The sequence below is a fragment of the Spodoptera frugiperda genome, chromosome 31 (genome assembly GCF_023101765.2).
Source record: "Spodoptera frugiperda isolate SF20-4 chromosome 31, AGI-APGP_CSIRO_Sfru_2.0, whole genome shotgun sequence".
Taxonomy (NCBI): domain Eukaryota; kingdom Metazoa; phylum Arthropoda; class Insecta; order Lepidoptera; family Noctuidae; genus Spodoptera; species Spodoptera frugiperda.
In genome coordinates this window covers 8,287,035-8,305,234 of record NC_064242.1, presented here as the reverse complement: position 1 = coordinate 8,305,234, position 18,200 = coordinate 8,287,035, and the positions used below count along the sequence as shown (strand labels likewise).

Here is an 18,200-nt window from a genome sequence, read left to right as displayed (position 1 = left end):
AAATGCAAAATGTTCAATCCTCGGACTTATCATATAGTCACCCGACCACGGAATACTAACCCAACCAAGAACAGAGTGCAACTGTGTTGTGTCGACGGGCCATATTATTTCCTTTCGACACCATCCTTGTAACTCCTCTCTTTATCTTATCCTTACAGAATTCTGATAACAAAATTTATGTTACAAATGTTATCGGTTTTATAACGTAAAACATTTAAATTATATAAAGTTTTCAAACAAATCGTACACAATCTAGGAACACAGAAATATATCTTTATGTTTTCAGCCTTTGCCTTTGATCTCGTATTTTGTATTGTTTGAATTCTAAAATAATTGCTAACTACTTAGACAACGTTCAGAATATAATTATAAGTTTTCTAGATAAAGCTGAGTACAACCAACTTACAAATTTTAATTGTTAATCATCGTAAGGATAGGCAATTTTACCTTAGCATTTTTTATTGTTAAGATGCTAAAGCACCAGCCCATTCAAATAGAGATAGTAGGTCAAATTCTTTGGCAAAACAAAAACAGCAATAAACATCAGCTGGTTATAGTAAGAATAGTGGTGACCTCACAATACAACCGATAGCCACCCCACCCATAACACTCCGAGGCCATGGGATAAGTTACAGGTAAACAAAAAATCGGTTTCCTATTTATAAGAAAAATAGATACTCTCGACCGTTCGGCCGATCGTAAAATTGATCGGCACAAACAATTTTCATCGTTACGCCGACGTGCGCATTCATCAAAAAACATAAATACCTAGCGTGGGTAAGGAGATACCCCTACGGCGAATATAAGCGAAAACGATTGATCATTATTCATTCCTTCAGCTGACAGATTATGATGTGAAACACTTCGGTGTAATAACTTTAACACGCTTCGGCGTCTCCTTGATAGATGTTTTTTGAAATAACGAAACGTTAACATGTGTTTTTTTTAGATTTGAATACAAGTGTAATTACGTCATCGGGTAAGCTTTTGTCTCAGATCGTGATGAATGATATTCAATGTTGTGACAGTTGCGAACAAACACACACACGTACCTACGCATTTTATGAATTTACGCAGGCATCGTAAAGTGCTCGTTTACAAGAGGTATTGTTTTTAGAGTAATCGTAAATTATTACAATATTACGCCTTTTAAAACAGTTGAAAGGGAGATGGTTATAAATGAAATATTAATGTGGGACATTACTCGTTCGTTGAAACTCTTTGAGAAGATAACATACCTACTTACAAAATGTTTTGATGGACGTAACTTGTAATGTATTCTTAGAAAATAGTCTTAAATGATAGAGAATGTACTCATGTACGTACTACGTACATAGCTAGTTCGTAGTAAAGGCTTCAAAGGCACTAATAGAGAAGACTGTAATATTCTCTCAACAATCAACAATAACATGTATTTGTATACTCGTAGTTCATTTCTTTTCTGTATTGTCTGCTTCGAATTCGTTTTTTTAGGCCAACTAATTCCTAGAACTCATTACATAAGTATAATGATTTGAACTCAGTAAATATAAAAGAAAGATTAGGTACAGAAGTACAAGATTTGTAAGTACAACTTCTGGTGTTGCGAGTGTACTTAGGCTACGATGTCCGCTTACCATCAAGTAAATCACAAGTTTTGTTGCTACCAATAAATAAATACATAGTACAGAAATCTGTGTAGGTTTCTTTTCTATAAGTTGACGTTCAGGATATAAGACGAAACGCCCACTCATAAGGAAAATCTAAAATGAATGGTTTCCAGAAATGTTTTACTTAAGTATATATTATTATGTTCTTAAATTGTACAGAAGTTATCATCACACCTACGTAATTCTGAAAAAATGTAGATGAACAAAATGGACAAAGCTAAAACAAAACGCCTATTGTTTCCCGTGTAAAGATGAAATTAATTTGATACTGACATTTTTTACCGATTTAGACAGAATAAAAATAATAAATGAGAGGGTGTTTAATAAAACGACAAAATCGATATTAATGCAAGCACTGCCACGGGAAAAATATAGTGCGTACAATAACTATAACATTATATTTTACTTCTCATATTACATAACAAATTCGCGTCCCTTTCTACTGCAATAAGGGGCCAAAACTAACATAGAATTACAACCACTAGAATTAAAACAATCGCAATTTTAAAGCCTAAAGAAGATTCTACGGTCGGTCGAGTGACTAGCAAGTTGTGCGCTCGATCTCACCACATTACCAACTTTAACCACATTATGATATTATCAGAACGGTGATATCACCCCTAAGGTCCCTGTGAGGGGAACACGACCCATTTTAAGTTGTCTACCACGAACCCTAAGTCCCAGTAAAGATAGGGTTGACACATTTTATACAATGCTTAAAATATTGTTTTATGAATTGGTTAAACACCTTTATTTATAGAACCTAATAAAGATTAAAAAGTGTAAGAAGACGGTCTAACTATATTAGTTTCGCAAAATAGAAAACTCTGTGACAAATTAACTTCACTAAAGCTTATCCTAAATACGAAAATAAGAAAACCATAATCTTCAAACTTTTTATCTCGATGAGAAAGCCCGCCCTCGGCTCCTATCAAAATTAATAACAAACTATTAATTTATCTCACGTCAACCATTAAGAGTCAGCTAAGTGACAAAAGAAAAACACGGATGCCGGCAAGGCATCTGTCTTTTCATAGTCAACTTAACTAAAAGGATTAAAATGATATCTTCCGTCGTCTGACAGCCAGTGTGGTCTGCCAAGCGTTAACAGAAAACCTCTTTTGTTAGAGAATTTTGTTACCTTAAGCTTTTAATACCTTTATGCCATTGCTTTTTAATTTTAGCATTTCATAAAAGGGTTGATTTTAATCCCGATTACGTGTACTTTGAAAACGTTTCGGGCGTCTTTTGTTAGATTTTTAGTTTCTGTTCTTATTGTGGTAAGTTAATTTCAATTTCTTTGAGAATTTGTAAAGTATTTTTTGGTTATAATAGAATTAAAAAGGTTATGTGAATCTTTCGAATCCTATTAAATAAAATGATTCCTCCGTTTTTTATTCACATTTTTAAACCTATCTTAGGACCTCAATCTTAAAGTTTCATTTCCGTTTCAACATACAGGTTAGTATAACGATACAATATATCAGAATAATCGTTTATTACATACGTAATATTATTTTACAGTCTCCCATAGTCATTACAAAGTTATTTTTTAAATATTCGATTATCTTATAAAAATACTGAGTAAATTAATCAGGCATAGCGGCCTGTAAACCACAACATCCTAAAACTAGGCTTCCTCAGGTATCTTATAATTTCTGGGAAGTCTTAATAGGGTATTAAATCGATCGCTTCGTGGCATGCGAATTATTCCATAACTTAGAAGGTTTCGGCAGCTAACGCACCGAATTTCTCACAGTGACCGGAATTTCAGATAAAAAATTGAGGTGCAAAATTGTTGAGCTTTATTAAGGTCAAAAGTGCCTTTAAATAAAATTGAAGCGGCTTCAATGATTCGTCCATCAATAATGTTTTTACTTTATTGATACATTCCTGATCTATATTTACCAACTCCTACAATAACAAATCACAGTAGGTATGATAAATATAATATCCAGTTCAAGTTCCCAAAGCAGCTGATGCCAGGTTTCATTCAAAGTTTGCGGTTTGGGAGACGCACAGTCGATCGCTTAAAGCTCCGAAAAAAATAATTTATTGTAATAAGTCGTCGTGAACATTCGCCACCGCTCGGCTCATCTCGCCCCGCTCCACACCCCTCCCCCGAACGTATACTCGACTCGACTGCAATGGCTCGACAAAATTCAGTCGACTGGTAGCAGCGTCTGGGCACGGTCGCGCCACATGACGCTCTGATCGGACTTACGTTACAGTGAAAACACGCTTATCACTTACGATACAAAATTTTGTTACGGACTTTATTGTACAAAACCAGTTAAATAGTATTCAGAAAATAATTTTGAATGCTACTACAGTGAATATTGGACGTTTCGTAAATACTGATGTGGACAGTTTCTGTGAAATTTTGTTTACGTTTCGAAGAACGCTAAAACACTGGATTGTGAATTGATATTGACGCATCATGAGCATTATCTCAACAAGGACTATTTGTTAAATTGAAGCCGAAATAGTGTTCATAAATTGATGGATACTACACATCCGGCAAGGGGACGCAATACGCGAACGCCGACGGAAAAAACATGACACTGAGACTATCGTGTCTTGTTTTCTTTCTTCCCTGATATTTGATTTTCCCCATCATGGCTCAACAACAAACTTTTTTAAGAAATCGTCTTTGCCAAATCTTGTTTTGGTTCGTCATTGGCCTGAATGTGGCTGATCAAAGCTCCCTGCCACTAAAATATGAAGCACCTGATGACTGCCAGTGGTGGCTGAGAGGTCCCAACGATGCACACGAGGTTTCCCTCACGTGTAAACTCCGCACAATAAACAGTGAATTCGACACCACCAACTTCAGTGTGATACCTTCAGAACATACAACATCGTTAAGAATAGAGTGTAATGAAGAAATGATGTACAAAAGCTCCCTTGATGATCGAAGTTTCGCACATCTAGTGAAACTACGTGAACTTGTTTTAGATAACTGTAAAATTGGAAGATGGCCGCCTGGCGTACTCTCCGGCTTGAGAGACCTCCGAAATTTAACGATTCGAACGAAAAACACGGAGTGGGCCGCTATGAGTTTAGAGATAGCATCAGAAAGCTTTACGGCTGTTCGACAGTTGGAAAAGTTGGATCTCAGTTTTAATAACATCTGGTCATTTCCCGAAAACTTGTTTTGCCCGTTAACTAATTTAGTGTATTTGAATGTATCTTCAAACCGTCTACAAGATGTGAGTGATTTGGGATTCAGAGAGCGTGCAATGCATCAAGCACTGATTAGTGAACAGGATGGGCCTCCTCCCTCGGCGCCTTCTATGTCACATGCAACCTGCTCATTAGATATTGAGGTACTAGACGCTTCAAGCAATCACTTTGTGCTAATGCCAGAAAACGGATTTATGGCTCTACGTAGACTCAAAGAACTGCACATTCACGATAACGAAATATCAATGGTGGCTGACAAAGCGTTATCTGGATTGAAACAGCTGCAGATAATTGATCTTTCAAACAACAAAATAGTCGCTCTTCCGCAAGATCTGTTTAAAGATAGCAGGCCGGTCATCAAAGAAATATACTTACAAAACAATTCTATAAGTGTGCTTTCACCAAGTCTGTTCGCCAACCTAGATCAACTATTAGCGTTGGATTTATCTAATAATCATTTAACAAGTACTTGGATTAATGAGAATACTTTCACCGGTCTCATAAGAATGGTGCTGTTGAATTTATCTAATAACAGATTAACTAAACTGGATCCCAAAATTTTCAAAGATTTGTACACACTACAAATTCTGAATGTTCAACATAACATGCTGGAGAGCATTGCAGCTGATACGTTTGCACCAATGAACAATCTACACACGTTGATATTATCTTACAACAAGATCTCTCACATCGATGCTTATGCCTTAAATGGTCTGTATGTGCTGTCATTACTATCTATTGATAATAATCATCTCGAAGAACTCCACCCTGAAGCATTCAGAAATACATCCTCCCTACAAGATTTGAATTTAAATGGCAATCGTTTAAAGAAAGTGCCCATAGCATTGAGAAATATGCGATTACTAAGAACTCTTGATCTGGGAGAGAATCAGATAACGTCATTGGAAGAACCCGGCTTCGTTGGTTTGCATAACGTGTATGGCCTTCGTCTTATCGGAAATAAAATTGAAAACATAAGTAAAGACGTGTTTACAGATTTACCGTCCCTGCAAATTTTAAATCTTGCACGTAATAAATTGAAGCACATCGACACGAATGCATTTGAAACACTATCCACACTACAGGCTATCCGGTTAGATGCTAACCAACTAACGAATATTCAAGGCCTATTTGTAAATATTCCATCGCTATTATGGTTAAACGTATCAGACAACCAAATAGAATGGTTTGATTACACTGTCATTCCTTCGGGACTTCAGTGGTTGGATCTTCACAGTAATAATATCAAGGAACTGGGAAACAATTACCGTATGGACAAGGAACTGCGTTTGCAAACACTAGACGCAAGTTTCAACAAAATGACAAAAATATCAGCTTTCTCAATTCCCAGCAGTGTGGAGTTGCTGTTTCTGAATGATAATCAAATTACACAAGTTGAAGCCCAAACTTTTGTTGGAAAAACCAATTTAACGAGAGTCGATTTGTATGCAAATCAGATAACTAGTATGGATCTCAATGCGCTTCGACTAACTCCGGTCGATCCGGGACGACCGCTACCCGAATTTTATATTGGTGGAAACCCGTTTCAGTGCGACTGTACTATGGAGTGGCTTCAACGCATAAACAAACTGGACCATCTTAGACAACATCCACGTGTCATGGACTTGGAGAGCATTTACTGCAAATTATTATACAATCGTGAAAGGACTTATATTCCGCTTATCGAGGCGGAATCATCTCAGTTTTTGTGTACATATAAAACTCACTGTTTTACGCTGTGCCATTGTTGTGATTTTGACGCTTGTGATTGTGAAATGACGTGCCCATCGAACTGTACGTGTTATCATGACCAACCGTGGTCAGCAAATATTGTGGACTGTTCTGCTGCTGGGTATTCAGAAATACCTAGCAGTATACCTATGGACGCTACTGAACTATATTTAGACGGTAATAATTTTGGTGGTTTAACGAGTCATGCATTTATTGGACGTAAGAACTTAAAAATATTATATGCTAATAATTCTAACATTGACGCTCTGTATAATAATACGTTTAGTGGACTAAAACGCTTAACAATATTGCATTTAGAAAAGAACAATATAAAAGAGTTGCTAGGTTTCGAACTGTCGCCTCTGGAGAATTTGCGCGAGTTGCATCTACAAGACAATAAAATACATTACATCGATAATCGTACCTTCATGGAGTTGAGGCATTTAGAAGTGTTGCGCTTAGAAGGCAATAACATTTACGGCTTCGCGGTGTGGCAGTTCACGATGAATCCATATTTGGTTGAGATAAGTCTCTCGCGGAACCTTTGGTCGTGCGATTGTCAGTACATGCATAAATTTCGCACTTGGTTCAAAAATAACCTGGGAAAAGTGGAAGATGCATTAAAAATAACGTGTGTATTTGACAACGTAACGAACGCTGTGGGACCATTGATGGCAGATTTCAACTCGACGATATGCACAAGTCACGTAGGGGGAAGCTCATCCATAATCGAGAATCAAGTAATTAATGATTATCTCCCTCTGCTGCTAATATCACTGTGCGTGTTCATTATAAGCTCGGCATTAATATGCGGCGTATTTTATTGGCGACGCGAGCTGCGAGTCTGGATTTACTATCATTGTGGATTTAGAATGTGCTACAAAAGTACAGCCTTTGATGATGAAGCCGACAAAGATCGTCTCTTTGACGCCTACATAAGTTATAGCGTTAAAGATGAGGCGTTCGTTGCTCAAATGTTGGCGCCTGGACTAGAATCCACCGACCCAAGTTTCCGGCTCTGTCTACATTACCGGGACTTTAATGCCTCAGCATACGTAGCGGATACAATAATAGAGGCCGTAGAGTCATCCAAAAGGACGATAATAGTCCTATCAAAAAATTTCATTAACAACGAATGGTGTCGTTTCGAATTTAAAACGGCACTCCATGAAGTACTGAAAGAGAGACGAAGAAGACTGATAATAATATTGCTAGGCGAGCTTCCGAACAGAGACATCGACCCGGAGCTCAGGTTGTGTTTGAAAGCGAACACCTGTATAGAGTGGGGTGATAGACAATTTTGGCAAAAGTTAAGGTTCGCGATGCCGGACTTACGGAAGTGTCAGTATCACCGGTCGACAGTGAATATTTACGCTTCGGTGTCTCCGGTGGGGGCCGGGCGGGCGCCAGCGCCGCCCCCTCCGCCGCCGCCGGGCAAGCTCCCCCCTCTGCTCGGCGACGGGCTGGCCCTGCCGACCAGCGTGCACACGCGCGACGTGCACCCCCACCGCATGCCGCCGCAAGCGCAGCTCTGGGCGTAGCGTATGCTCCAACGCAGGTAAACAGACACTGACATTACTTGCAACGCTTAACCGTATTAGTCCAATAAAATGGTGATAATTAATTTTAGGTTGTTCCACATTATATTTATTGTATAGATTAAGATTTACAAAGCCTGACACGACGTGCATTTATTTGTATAGATTAGGTCGCTGGTTTTATTTTTATTGTTACGGAATATTTTCCTGATTTCTGCGATAGTAATTTATAGATTACGGAAAATCCGATGTATATGTTAATATTTGTTAAAAATATTTCACTGAGTATAATTATTATTCGGATCGCTTAAAATATTATATAATGCCAAAGTTTAAAACTTATAGCTATGTACAGATGCATTTATTAACTATAGTTTTTTTAGATCAAACATTGTCAATAATGAGTCTGTAAATATTATGATCTTGTAAATACAACTGTAAATATGCAAAACAATTATTATATAAAAAAACGAAAACAAGAAATACACATTTTTAAAATTTTATTTCCTTTTGTTTCATTTATTGTGTTCCTTTTATTTTATTTTTTATTGGTTTTTTTGGTGATATATAAACAGAAGTAGGTTTCGATAACATGCAAAATTAAATCAAGACCAAACATTCGAAGAACGACGAAGTTCTGACACACCCACTTGCAAACTTTAAAGTACTCATCGACATGTTAAAATGGAAGTAGGTTCGAACACTAACTCAGGCAATATGCAAACATATTGAAAATTGAAAGTCACTCTAGCAAAGTTTAGTGCGGGTAAATGGTACCCCAAGTTCTATACTTAGCATTATACGTATACCTACTTCATTGGAGCTCAATACATTCATGAATAGGTTCGACTACTTAACATAAAGTTTGCTCAATTTAAGTTTATGTTCTCTTACATGATTTCCAATAATACGAAGTTCACAAGACATACTGCTTGTTCAGAAGTTTTACCAATACTACGTATCGAGCATTATTATTTTCAAATGAGAATAACCTTTTTTTACACAATTAAATTATACACACATAGACACAAACATTAAGATACTCATAATATTTTGACAACTGATACTAAAATAGCAAAGGTAGCAAACAATTATAATGAAGATAGTAATTGCTTAATTATATAACCTCACGCCTCTCTCTGCCTTGAACGCCAATTGCTACGATTGTCAACGAGCACGCATGAAGATAATATAAAGTTTTTATAATAACTTTCTGTTCATGATGAAGAGTGTCTCTGAGACTCGAAACTAGTCGAGCTTTTTTTTAGATATTTACATGAGTAAACCGTGATTTGCAATCAATTAAGACATAAATTATTATATCGAAATATAAAAAGGTCTCACATATAAATAGCTATATTTCCTAACCCCTCAAAGTTATTCAATAAAAATGTCTTATACCCATCTTAAAAATCCTACTAAAAGAAAAAAATACGACGAAAGAACTTGTCTTAAAAAGAGATAGGAATTATTTTAGAACTCCCTACCTTAACTAATTCAATTTGACTTTCAACTTGAGCAAAAAAGGGAATAAGAAAGTTAGGGATGTCGAATTTATCGGACCAAATAAGTTATGTTTAAAAAAAAAGACGAAAAAGAAATAATACATATACGTAATAAAGTACCAAACTGATTAATGTAAGACATCATTCTTGCTTTATTTATTGCAATAGTTACCTTATAATATAAAGTATTCTATAAAAAAGCCCTTGATATCTTCAGGTTAGACTGTTAATCAAAGCTGGCTTAATACAGTAAGTAGTGATATTTCTCAAAATTAATCATAAAATTAAAATTATTGATTTTAACACATTCTTAGTAACATAGGGTTTAACTGTACAAGTTAATTCAAACCCTATGGCATGTAGTAATAGGTACCATTTTTGAGTCGTATATTTATCTACAAAAAGGTAAATGTTATATGATTGAATTACTTAATCGCGTAACTTCAAACCGAAACAGTGACCAAATCATAAAGCAGTATTACCATTAGTCCTTCAGAATGTCAACAAATGGCTATTAATATAAACTGGCTGTAGAATCTAAATATAGCGATAATTCAGTAACAGTGATAAATTATTCGCCTTGAGGCATAGCAGAAAATCGTTTATCCATTTTAGCTCAACTGCCTACTACTTCATTCTACTAAATTAGGTTATTGAGAATAGGGATTCTGGAATCATTCATATTTTGGTCTATTTTTAATTTATATCAAGTCGAGAGGAGCGATTATAAGTATGTAGGTAACCTTATGGAGATTAGTTTTTTTTTAATGTCCGTCTGGTAGATTATTTCAAAACGTTAGCCGCGTATTTTTTATTTTCTTACTGAAACAAGTACTTTCGACGATACTTATGTTGATTTGAAATATCGTAGTAACTCCCTCTTCTTAACTGAATCGTTTAATGTATGTTTTCTTATACCTACAACAAAATAAAAAGTACGTGTCTAATATTTTTCATTATTTAACTTATGGACTAAAGATTTTAAATTTTGATACCCCGTCATAATCCCTATTAAAAGTAACAAATAGTTCATATAAATCTGCCCTCGGAAACTTTAAGCAATATCTTGTCGATTGTTCTTTGAACAAATTCACGTCTCTATGATCTATGCAATCTCCATAAACTGCCATCGTCATCATCATATAGTAAAAGTAGCAATTCGCCCTTTGACTCCTCAGACCATTCTCTTCCCATTATGAACATACACGCAGCGATAAATTCCCATATTTTCCACCCCACGATGCCAAATTATATTTCCCCTGCTACTACTAACGGCATCTAGCCGTCAACTCATGAAACTCCTATTATCTGTTTGCGGACGAATCAAATCGAAATCAACATCAGTTATTTTTGTCGTTGGATCCTTATCAAAGATAGTAGACGGGTCAGTTTTGTAAGACGTTGAAGATTTATAAGAATAGTTTTTTGAATGCCCTGTGTAGGTCTTATCTAGACATTTGTCATTCTTTATTATAAAGGTTTTGGAATATGGAAAACATTTTTGACTCGATTACAGTATGAATTAATGTAGATCCTAGAGAAAGTATTTTCAGCATATTTTTGCCATCAGAAAAACAAAGAAAACTTATTGATCCTGAACTTGTTACTTTCTTCAATTTATGTCTATTTGTCACTTATTTAGCGATATTTTATGGCCGTCGGTACAAGTAATCCTCCCTTTCCGATGTAATATCTGTCTCCTTGCGTCAACGAAATCTGGTGTCGCTCCTCGCTGTAGAAGTTATGGGGAAACTTGTTTGCTACTGTGGCCAATGTGCCGAGCAAATTTATGACACGTAGAAGTCTTTATGACAACTTTATGTGGACTAACCTTTTGTGGAGGGTCACGATTGTTGATATTCGCTCGATTCTTTTCAGATTAATTTGTATAAGGAGGTGATTTAAAATCTAGTATTCAATTTAATAGCATTGGAAACACATTATGTTAGATCATTTTAGCATAATGCGATAACGACACCTATTTATTCAAGAAATATGTTGAAATATTTTTCTAATTGCCTACCTACTGGTTTTAACGGACTTTTTTGGCAAGACAAAAAATGTTTGCAATTCTAATCCGAAAATTCACAAAACACTAAAAAACTCTCTTGAATTCGTAAGAGATATGAAAACAAGAATATATGTTATACATACTTCAACTTCATAATAAACAAACAGACTCCGGAAACCCGGATGAAAACAAATTGACGCGAATGCTTAAACTAAACGCGTTATCAGATTCTCCAATAACAACATTTCAGAGGGATCCTTTCCCGGACAAAGGCGTCAATATACGTTTAAAACTTTAAACTAAACAATAAACGTGTGTATAATAATAATTTAATCCAATATTTTGGAAGTAGTGCCGGACAGAGCTACCATAATGGAATTAGTTTTGTAATTAACTTAGTTTATCGTTAAAAGGGGATACTCAGTACTATCTGCAGTGAAAATTCAAGTCCCATACATTTGTATGTTGAAATGGAAATTACGGAACCACGAGTATTTACTAAAGTTAGGAGGGACGAAGGTTTAATCTGTTTGTGGTACTATTAGACATAAATACGGAGGAACATTATATGTATTAAGGGATGGTTCTGCCACCTAAATGGCGGCCATGTAAACAGTTCGTTTTATAAATTCATGTTAGATTTTCTGTTGGAAATGTAATTTTAAATGTCGTTACCCAGCCCTGGTAACTCTGGTTTCTAGTTGTTTTAAAATTAAATACCGGAATTCCCCAAACTGTCATGAATTTAAACTGATACTGACATATTTAGAACCTTTTAAAATAGCAGTTTGAAATGGTGTCAGTTACAGAAAGGTTTTTTATAATAAATTGTTGATTAAAGTTATTTATTTAAAAAATGACAATTACTTAATTTTGGTATAAAATTCATTCTAAACACATCACAGACAACTGAAACTATTGAATGGGTAAATTTGAGTGATAAGATACTTTTTATCCCAAAGGAACATGGATGAAATAGCTGCCAGTAGGTAGTCTGAAATAAAATTAATAAACATTAAATTAATAGAGTTACATACTTAGGTACCTATAGTGCAAACCGCAACACACACTAACCACATTATAAACATATTTTTCAAAGAAATCATATTCAAAACAAGATGGTTTACTAAAAATAACATGACCTTTATACAAATAAAATACTAAAACGCAGTAATTGCTCCATACTAATAAATAAAAAGAAGTAAAATCAATCTTCCAACGCAATTTATAAACAAATACTAGGAAAAGACTTTAACTGGTTTACGGGCATACGACCGTGAAATAGAGAAAGACAAAACATAACGAAAATAGAACATTAGAAAGAAACAAATGATTGCTATTCTTAATTGGGGGCGAATGGGTTTGAAAAGTGATTAATTGTTTATCTTAAAGGGCGATCTTGTGGCGCTTACCTTGCCTTTACTGAAGTTAAAAATCTAGTTCAGATATATTTTTTGTCTCCTGATCTGATCAAATTTAAGTAAGTAGTAAGGTGCCTTCATTTGTATATATGGACAGAATTTGTTTAGGTTTATATTCCACATATCAAATAATCCTTCAGATAAATAAATATTCGATAAAAATAGTAATTATATTCATGAAATTCTAAATATTATAACCATAATCTTATTAGATTCTGTTGATGTAATCCATTTATATCATTTGACCCAATTTACTAAGGTCGTATTCTGTTTGTCTAAAAATATTCATAAATCATGTAAAAAGTATGTTAATATAAAAATTCACAGAAACACTGTAAATCTACATATCGAATATATCAAAGCAAAATAAAAATAGATTCAAACATTAATCACACAGACGATCCCATCAACTACCTACACAATACGAACACATTCCTTTGAAGTACATCCAATGTCATTTGAAATACTTTGAATCTCTAAATACTTAAAGATATTAGCTTACTTCAACATGGAGGCTTAACAAAAGAGCCATCTGCTGGAAAATGCCATATGGTATAACAATAGACGCATGCGCAATTTAATAGCATCCTAGTTAAACCAACGGATCCCTTTGAATATCGTCTAAATACACAAGTATGGAAAAAAATGTACGTTGTCATCCGATAATCCTTTACGCACTAGAGATGTCACCGGCAAAGATCAGCTTTCGTCCGACGACGGTGGGTTTGCGTAACTCAATACATTTTTAACAGACAACGTGCCATCACTGACATCGATCTTAATGACAACGTTTTAAGATCTATTATTGGTTGTTGATGACACGTCAACCACAGACCACAGAACGCGGACAGTAGAGGACAAAAAGAATCAGATAATATGCCATCCCTTAATCACATGCACCGTTGCTTTCGAAAAAATGTTTGGTAGTTCGAAGCATTCGTATTTATTCGTTAACAAAAATCTATTTTGGAACATCTATTTGTGCATTTACAACCGGCTTACAACATACTCTCGAGTAGAATTTGTTGTCAAAATGTTAAAACTTCGTCTCGGATTGTAAACGGTTGGGTGTCGTGTTCTAAATTTGTATCGTTTCAAAGAATGTTTGGGTCGCGTTCTGTAATACAATAGATCTCTCGTACTGTTAATTTCATTAAGAGTACCGTGATTTTGTGCACTCTTCAGTGCCGTTAATTCAATCTGGAACTTGGTGAAGAATTTGAATAGACTGTCGGCCATGAGCCATGAGAAATTTCGGGGCACAGTAAATAGCTCCACAGAGAGACGGTCCGTCGTCGTAATAGTAAGTTCATTTCGAGTTTTCCAACATTAAATTTAGATGACACTCACCATCCTTCCGATAGTAAATCCCGCGAGTGCTTTATCAACGTCATTAAAATAAAAGTGTTCGCAAAATATCCTCCTGAATTTAGCACCGATCGTTAAAATTCGTCAGTTTAGTGTAATAAATATTCGTGTAACTGCTGTGTAACTTTAAACGTCGGCTATTACTAACAAATGGTTTATTTATCTTGTCTCTATTGTTTTCGCTGAATTGAAGAGTTAATATACCTCGCTAAACAATATCGTAATAAGCAAATATTTCGCGTGAATCATTTCAGCTAAATTACACATTAACTTAAATATTAATGGAGTCGACTACCGACTGAACTGAAGTCGTATTAAATTTACACCACACGGTATTATCAAATTAGACTATGAATCAAAACGCCCCAAGTGTATGTTCCGACCTTTATTTGCGTAGTAGTCGGCTTATGAATAGCATATTACTGAAGGCCTATCCCAAGCGGGGGTATATGGTTTAGATAACCCAAAGACCTTACCAGAACCGAGTGCCAATAATTGACTATCAAACTTGATATATAGCTTTCTCGGCGGCTTGACGGCGATAGTTGGATGAGTTATAGCCGGTCTTGGTCCTGGGGGAACGCGAGACATTTTGTTATGTCGCGCAAAACTCGGACTTTAGCTGCATTGAGCTAATCATAACAATTCAGTTTGGTTTATGCATGAACTTGACATCATTTCCATCATAACTTTGATATATTTATATCTTTAGGTAACACATACATGATATACACTTCATTAATGTCAGCAGCCAGACTATTCTTGATGAACGAGATATATTTAGATTCCGTTAATTCGCACAAAGAACCCTTAAATCACAACTCTCATTAGACTTAGCATAAATTATTCAGTTGCATAACAAATGTACGTTTGTAAAACGGGAATCGGTACGCAACACATATTAACACAAGTCTCGTTCATTAAATATTGAGGATGACGCTATAATTTACAATGAGTCCGCACTGCTTAAGCTTCGTGTTATGAAAATTTAATCAAAGTTCGCAGCCCCAAGTGTATCGGTACGGATACAGTTTAATGGGTTCCATAGCGTTTCTGCGCCAGTTATTTGCATCGCCAACTTGTTTTGATCACAAAAGTTTTGTTATATTGCTATTTGATTTGAAAATACAGCGACGTACATCCAATTTTTTCCAAAACATTTGTAACTGAGCTGAATTTTTTGCAGTTCTGAATTTGTAACAAAATATCTGCACGTATTACTTGTTAGCGAATATGTGTGTGAATTTACACGTTCATTTTTGAATCCAAAGTATTGTGTTAATAATATCTTGCAGAGTTCTGAGTATAATGTTTCTATTACGTTTTTGCGTCAGTCAAAAGACATTAAGGTGATCATTTTTCTTTTTAAATTCTTTGTTGAAAATTTCAAGATAGATACAACTTGATGTAGATTAATTTCTTTAAGGTCATCAAAAGTACAATGACCTCGGTAAGGAGCAAGACAAAACAAAAACATGTGAGACATTCAGTCACTGTTGACATCTGTCTCATCATTAGAGTCAAGAGACAACCTAAAAAATGTCTCGAGCATTCATTAATATTAGTATGTCATAGACTACTAATTTGTAAAATATACTACCGCTACTAATAGCTTTGTATCCGGGAACAGATCAATGGAATATTAAATCTCTTTGACTTTCTTCGTCTACGGGCTCCACAAACGTATTTATGTGTCATTTAACACCTATGGTAGGAGAATCATTAGTGTAAAATCAAAACATGTCATTATAATTTATTTCACTAACGTGTCGCGTAGAACGTCGGGTGTGGTCGGACTAATTCGAGAAATCCTAAATTTATATTAATTTAACGAGCTAATAATAATAAATAGGAGTTAAATTAAAAATATAATACGTAATAAATAAACGTCAGTGTTTAGTTTATATCTTACCTAAGACGAAGAATTTAAGTTTCAAAGTTTTTTTTAATTAAATACAGTTTCACAAGAGAGAGCAGATACAGTCTAAAACTGTAAAGAATTTTCATCAAATACAAGAGATTGATTTATTAAGAATGAAAAAATGGTTACCATTTACAAAGAAGCTGAATCTGACTGGATAGCAAAAATAGATTTTAAAAATTCACTTCTCGAACGAAATTGGCAATTCAATGACTTTTACTTTTTCTTCGTAATGCACCATTGCTATATTTCAACTCTTTAAAAGATCTAACTAATAGCTGCAATTGGCTTTAAAAGATCTATGAATCGATTTAAATTGAAGTCACTTGGCAATGGAGAGATTTGTCACTGGATTATTTAATTGTCTTCTATCAGAAACATGCTCCTTTGATAGCATAAAGATAGCATTAAACTAACTATACATTATTACTATAATCAACTGCACTGCCTCATTTGGTCGAGTAGTCGCAAGTGCGACTGCCGGACACCGGGGTTCGATTCTCGGGTCGGGCAAAGTATTGCTGGGTTACTTTTTCCTGTTTTTCGGTTATTCTCAGTTATAGCACGGAGTCTGGAAATGTGTCCGGTCGATACCGCTATACAATACGCACATAACGACGTACATCTCTGCTTATCTCTTCGGGGAGAAAAGGCGTGACGTTGCATATATAATCAACTGGACGTGCTAGGAAGCTTGAAACATGACTACTGCTAAAATAATCTAGAGACTAAGTAGGTAAAGAGAAAAGGCGACTATTCTTAATTAGATGCAAGTTACTGCATGTTTGTATTCATGTTGCCTTTGTTTGAAAATTATAAAACGTGAGAATTCTTTAATTTTATTATGAATCCTGCAGTTTTCGTCACTAAAATGTTAATGTTATGTGTGGAGAGTCAAGTCACAGTTTTCGAAGCAAAACGTAGTTGTTATAATTTTACTTTAAAACTAAATATGATGTCTTTATTAACTTCTTCAGGACATAATAACTCAATTTTGAAGTACTAAGTAATGGTAAAAATACTTATATGTCAAATGTTATATGGCGAGTATCAAGTAGCAATTGCATTAGTACGACTCAACATCGCACCCTGCTCATGATTCTGACCCCATGGCATGGCTTAAAACTAGTCGAGTAACCTCGTCCGTTCTGTTAAGTAACACGAATTTTGGAACTAAAAATCGATTAACTTAAAGCCTTATCAATCACAATAATTATATATATTTTAAGACTCTTTGAAAATTACAAACGTAACGTTCATTAAGTAAATTCAAACACTCAAGATTACAAAACATACGAAGAGCCCTACATTTTAGGCGTTGCTCTGATTGCTACCAATCGACTTTACACACTCACGTTCCAATCTGTTTCTGCAAATAAAGAGATTGAGAAGCAAAACAGCTACGTATAGGTTTTGTAGCTGAAAAAATACCTAGATATTTGTTGAAGGTAAAGTAAACCTTTTCAGATTTTGATGTATAAGGCAAAAACTAAAATGGCGTATATGAATTTCAGACTGTTTTTCTAGATTAAAAATATTAACATTTTATGAAAAACAAATTTTAGAAAGGATACACCTATGTGCGTAATTAGGATTCCGAGTTCCAAAGTAGTTTTGAATATTGAGTTCTTCTACACATTATTTTAAAGTCCTTCCTAGAGATTTGTATCGTATTTTTTTTTGAAACACGGATTTTTTTAACTATAGCATTTCTAGTATTGAGTGTCTACCGAATGTGCTGTTGTTTCTTTAAATCGTTACAAAGTCCGAGTACCTATTACAGTTAGGGTAACTGCAATTCAGGACAACTAGATTAGTTTGGAGGTCGATTCCATCTACAGAGAGGGACTGATACGTAAGCCAATTAAAT

The 18,200-nt window shown here is 35.0% G+C and overlaps 1 protein-coding gene across 1 annotated transcript in view; it reads left to right on the top strand.

The window, feature by feature from the left end:
• Positions 1 to 3,807: 3,807 nt before the first annotated feature.
• The window catches only part of LOC118276077 (toll-like receptor 6), a 113,592-nt gene continuing 99,199 nt past the window's right edge, over positions 3,808 to 18,200 (top strand). The window contains exon 1 of the mRNA XM_035594224.2: positions 3,808 to 8,124. Coding sequence (XP_035450117.1) covers positions 4,268 to 8,107 — 3,840 coding nt within the window. The 5' untranslated portion in view covers positions 3,808 to 4,267 and the 3' untranslated portion in view covers positions 8,108 to 8,124. The remainder of the gene's footprint in view (positions 8,125 to 18,200) is intronic.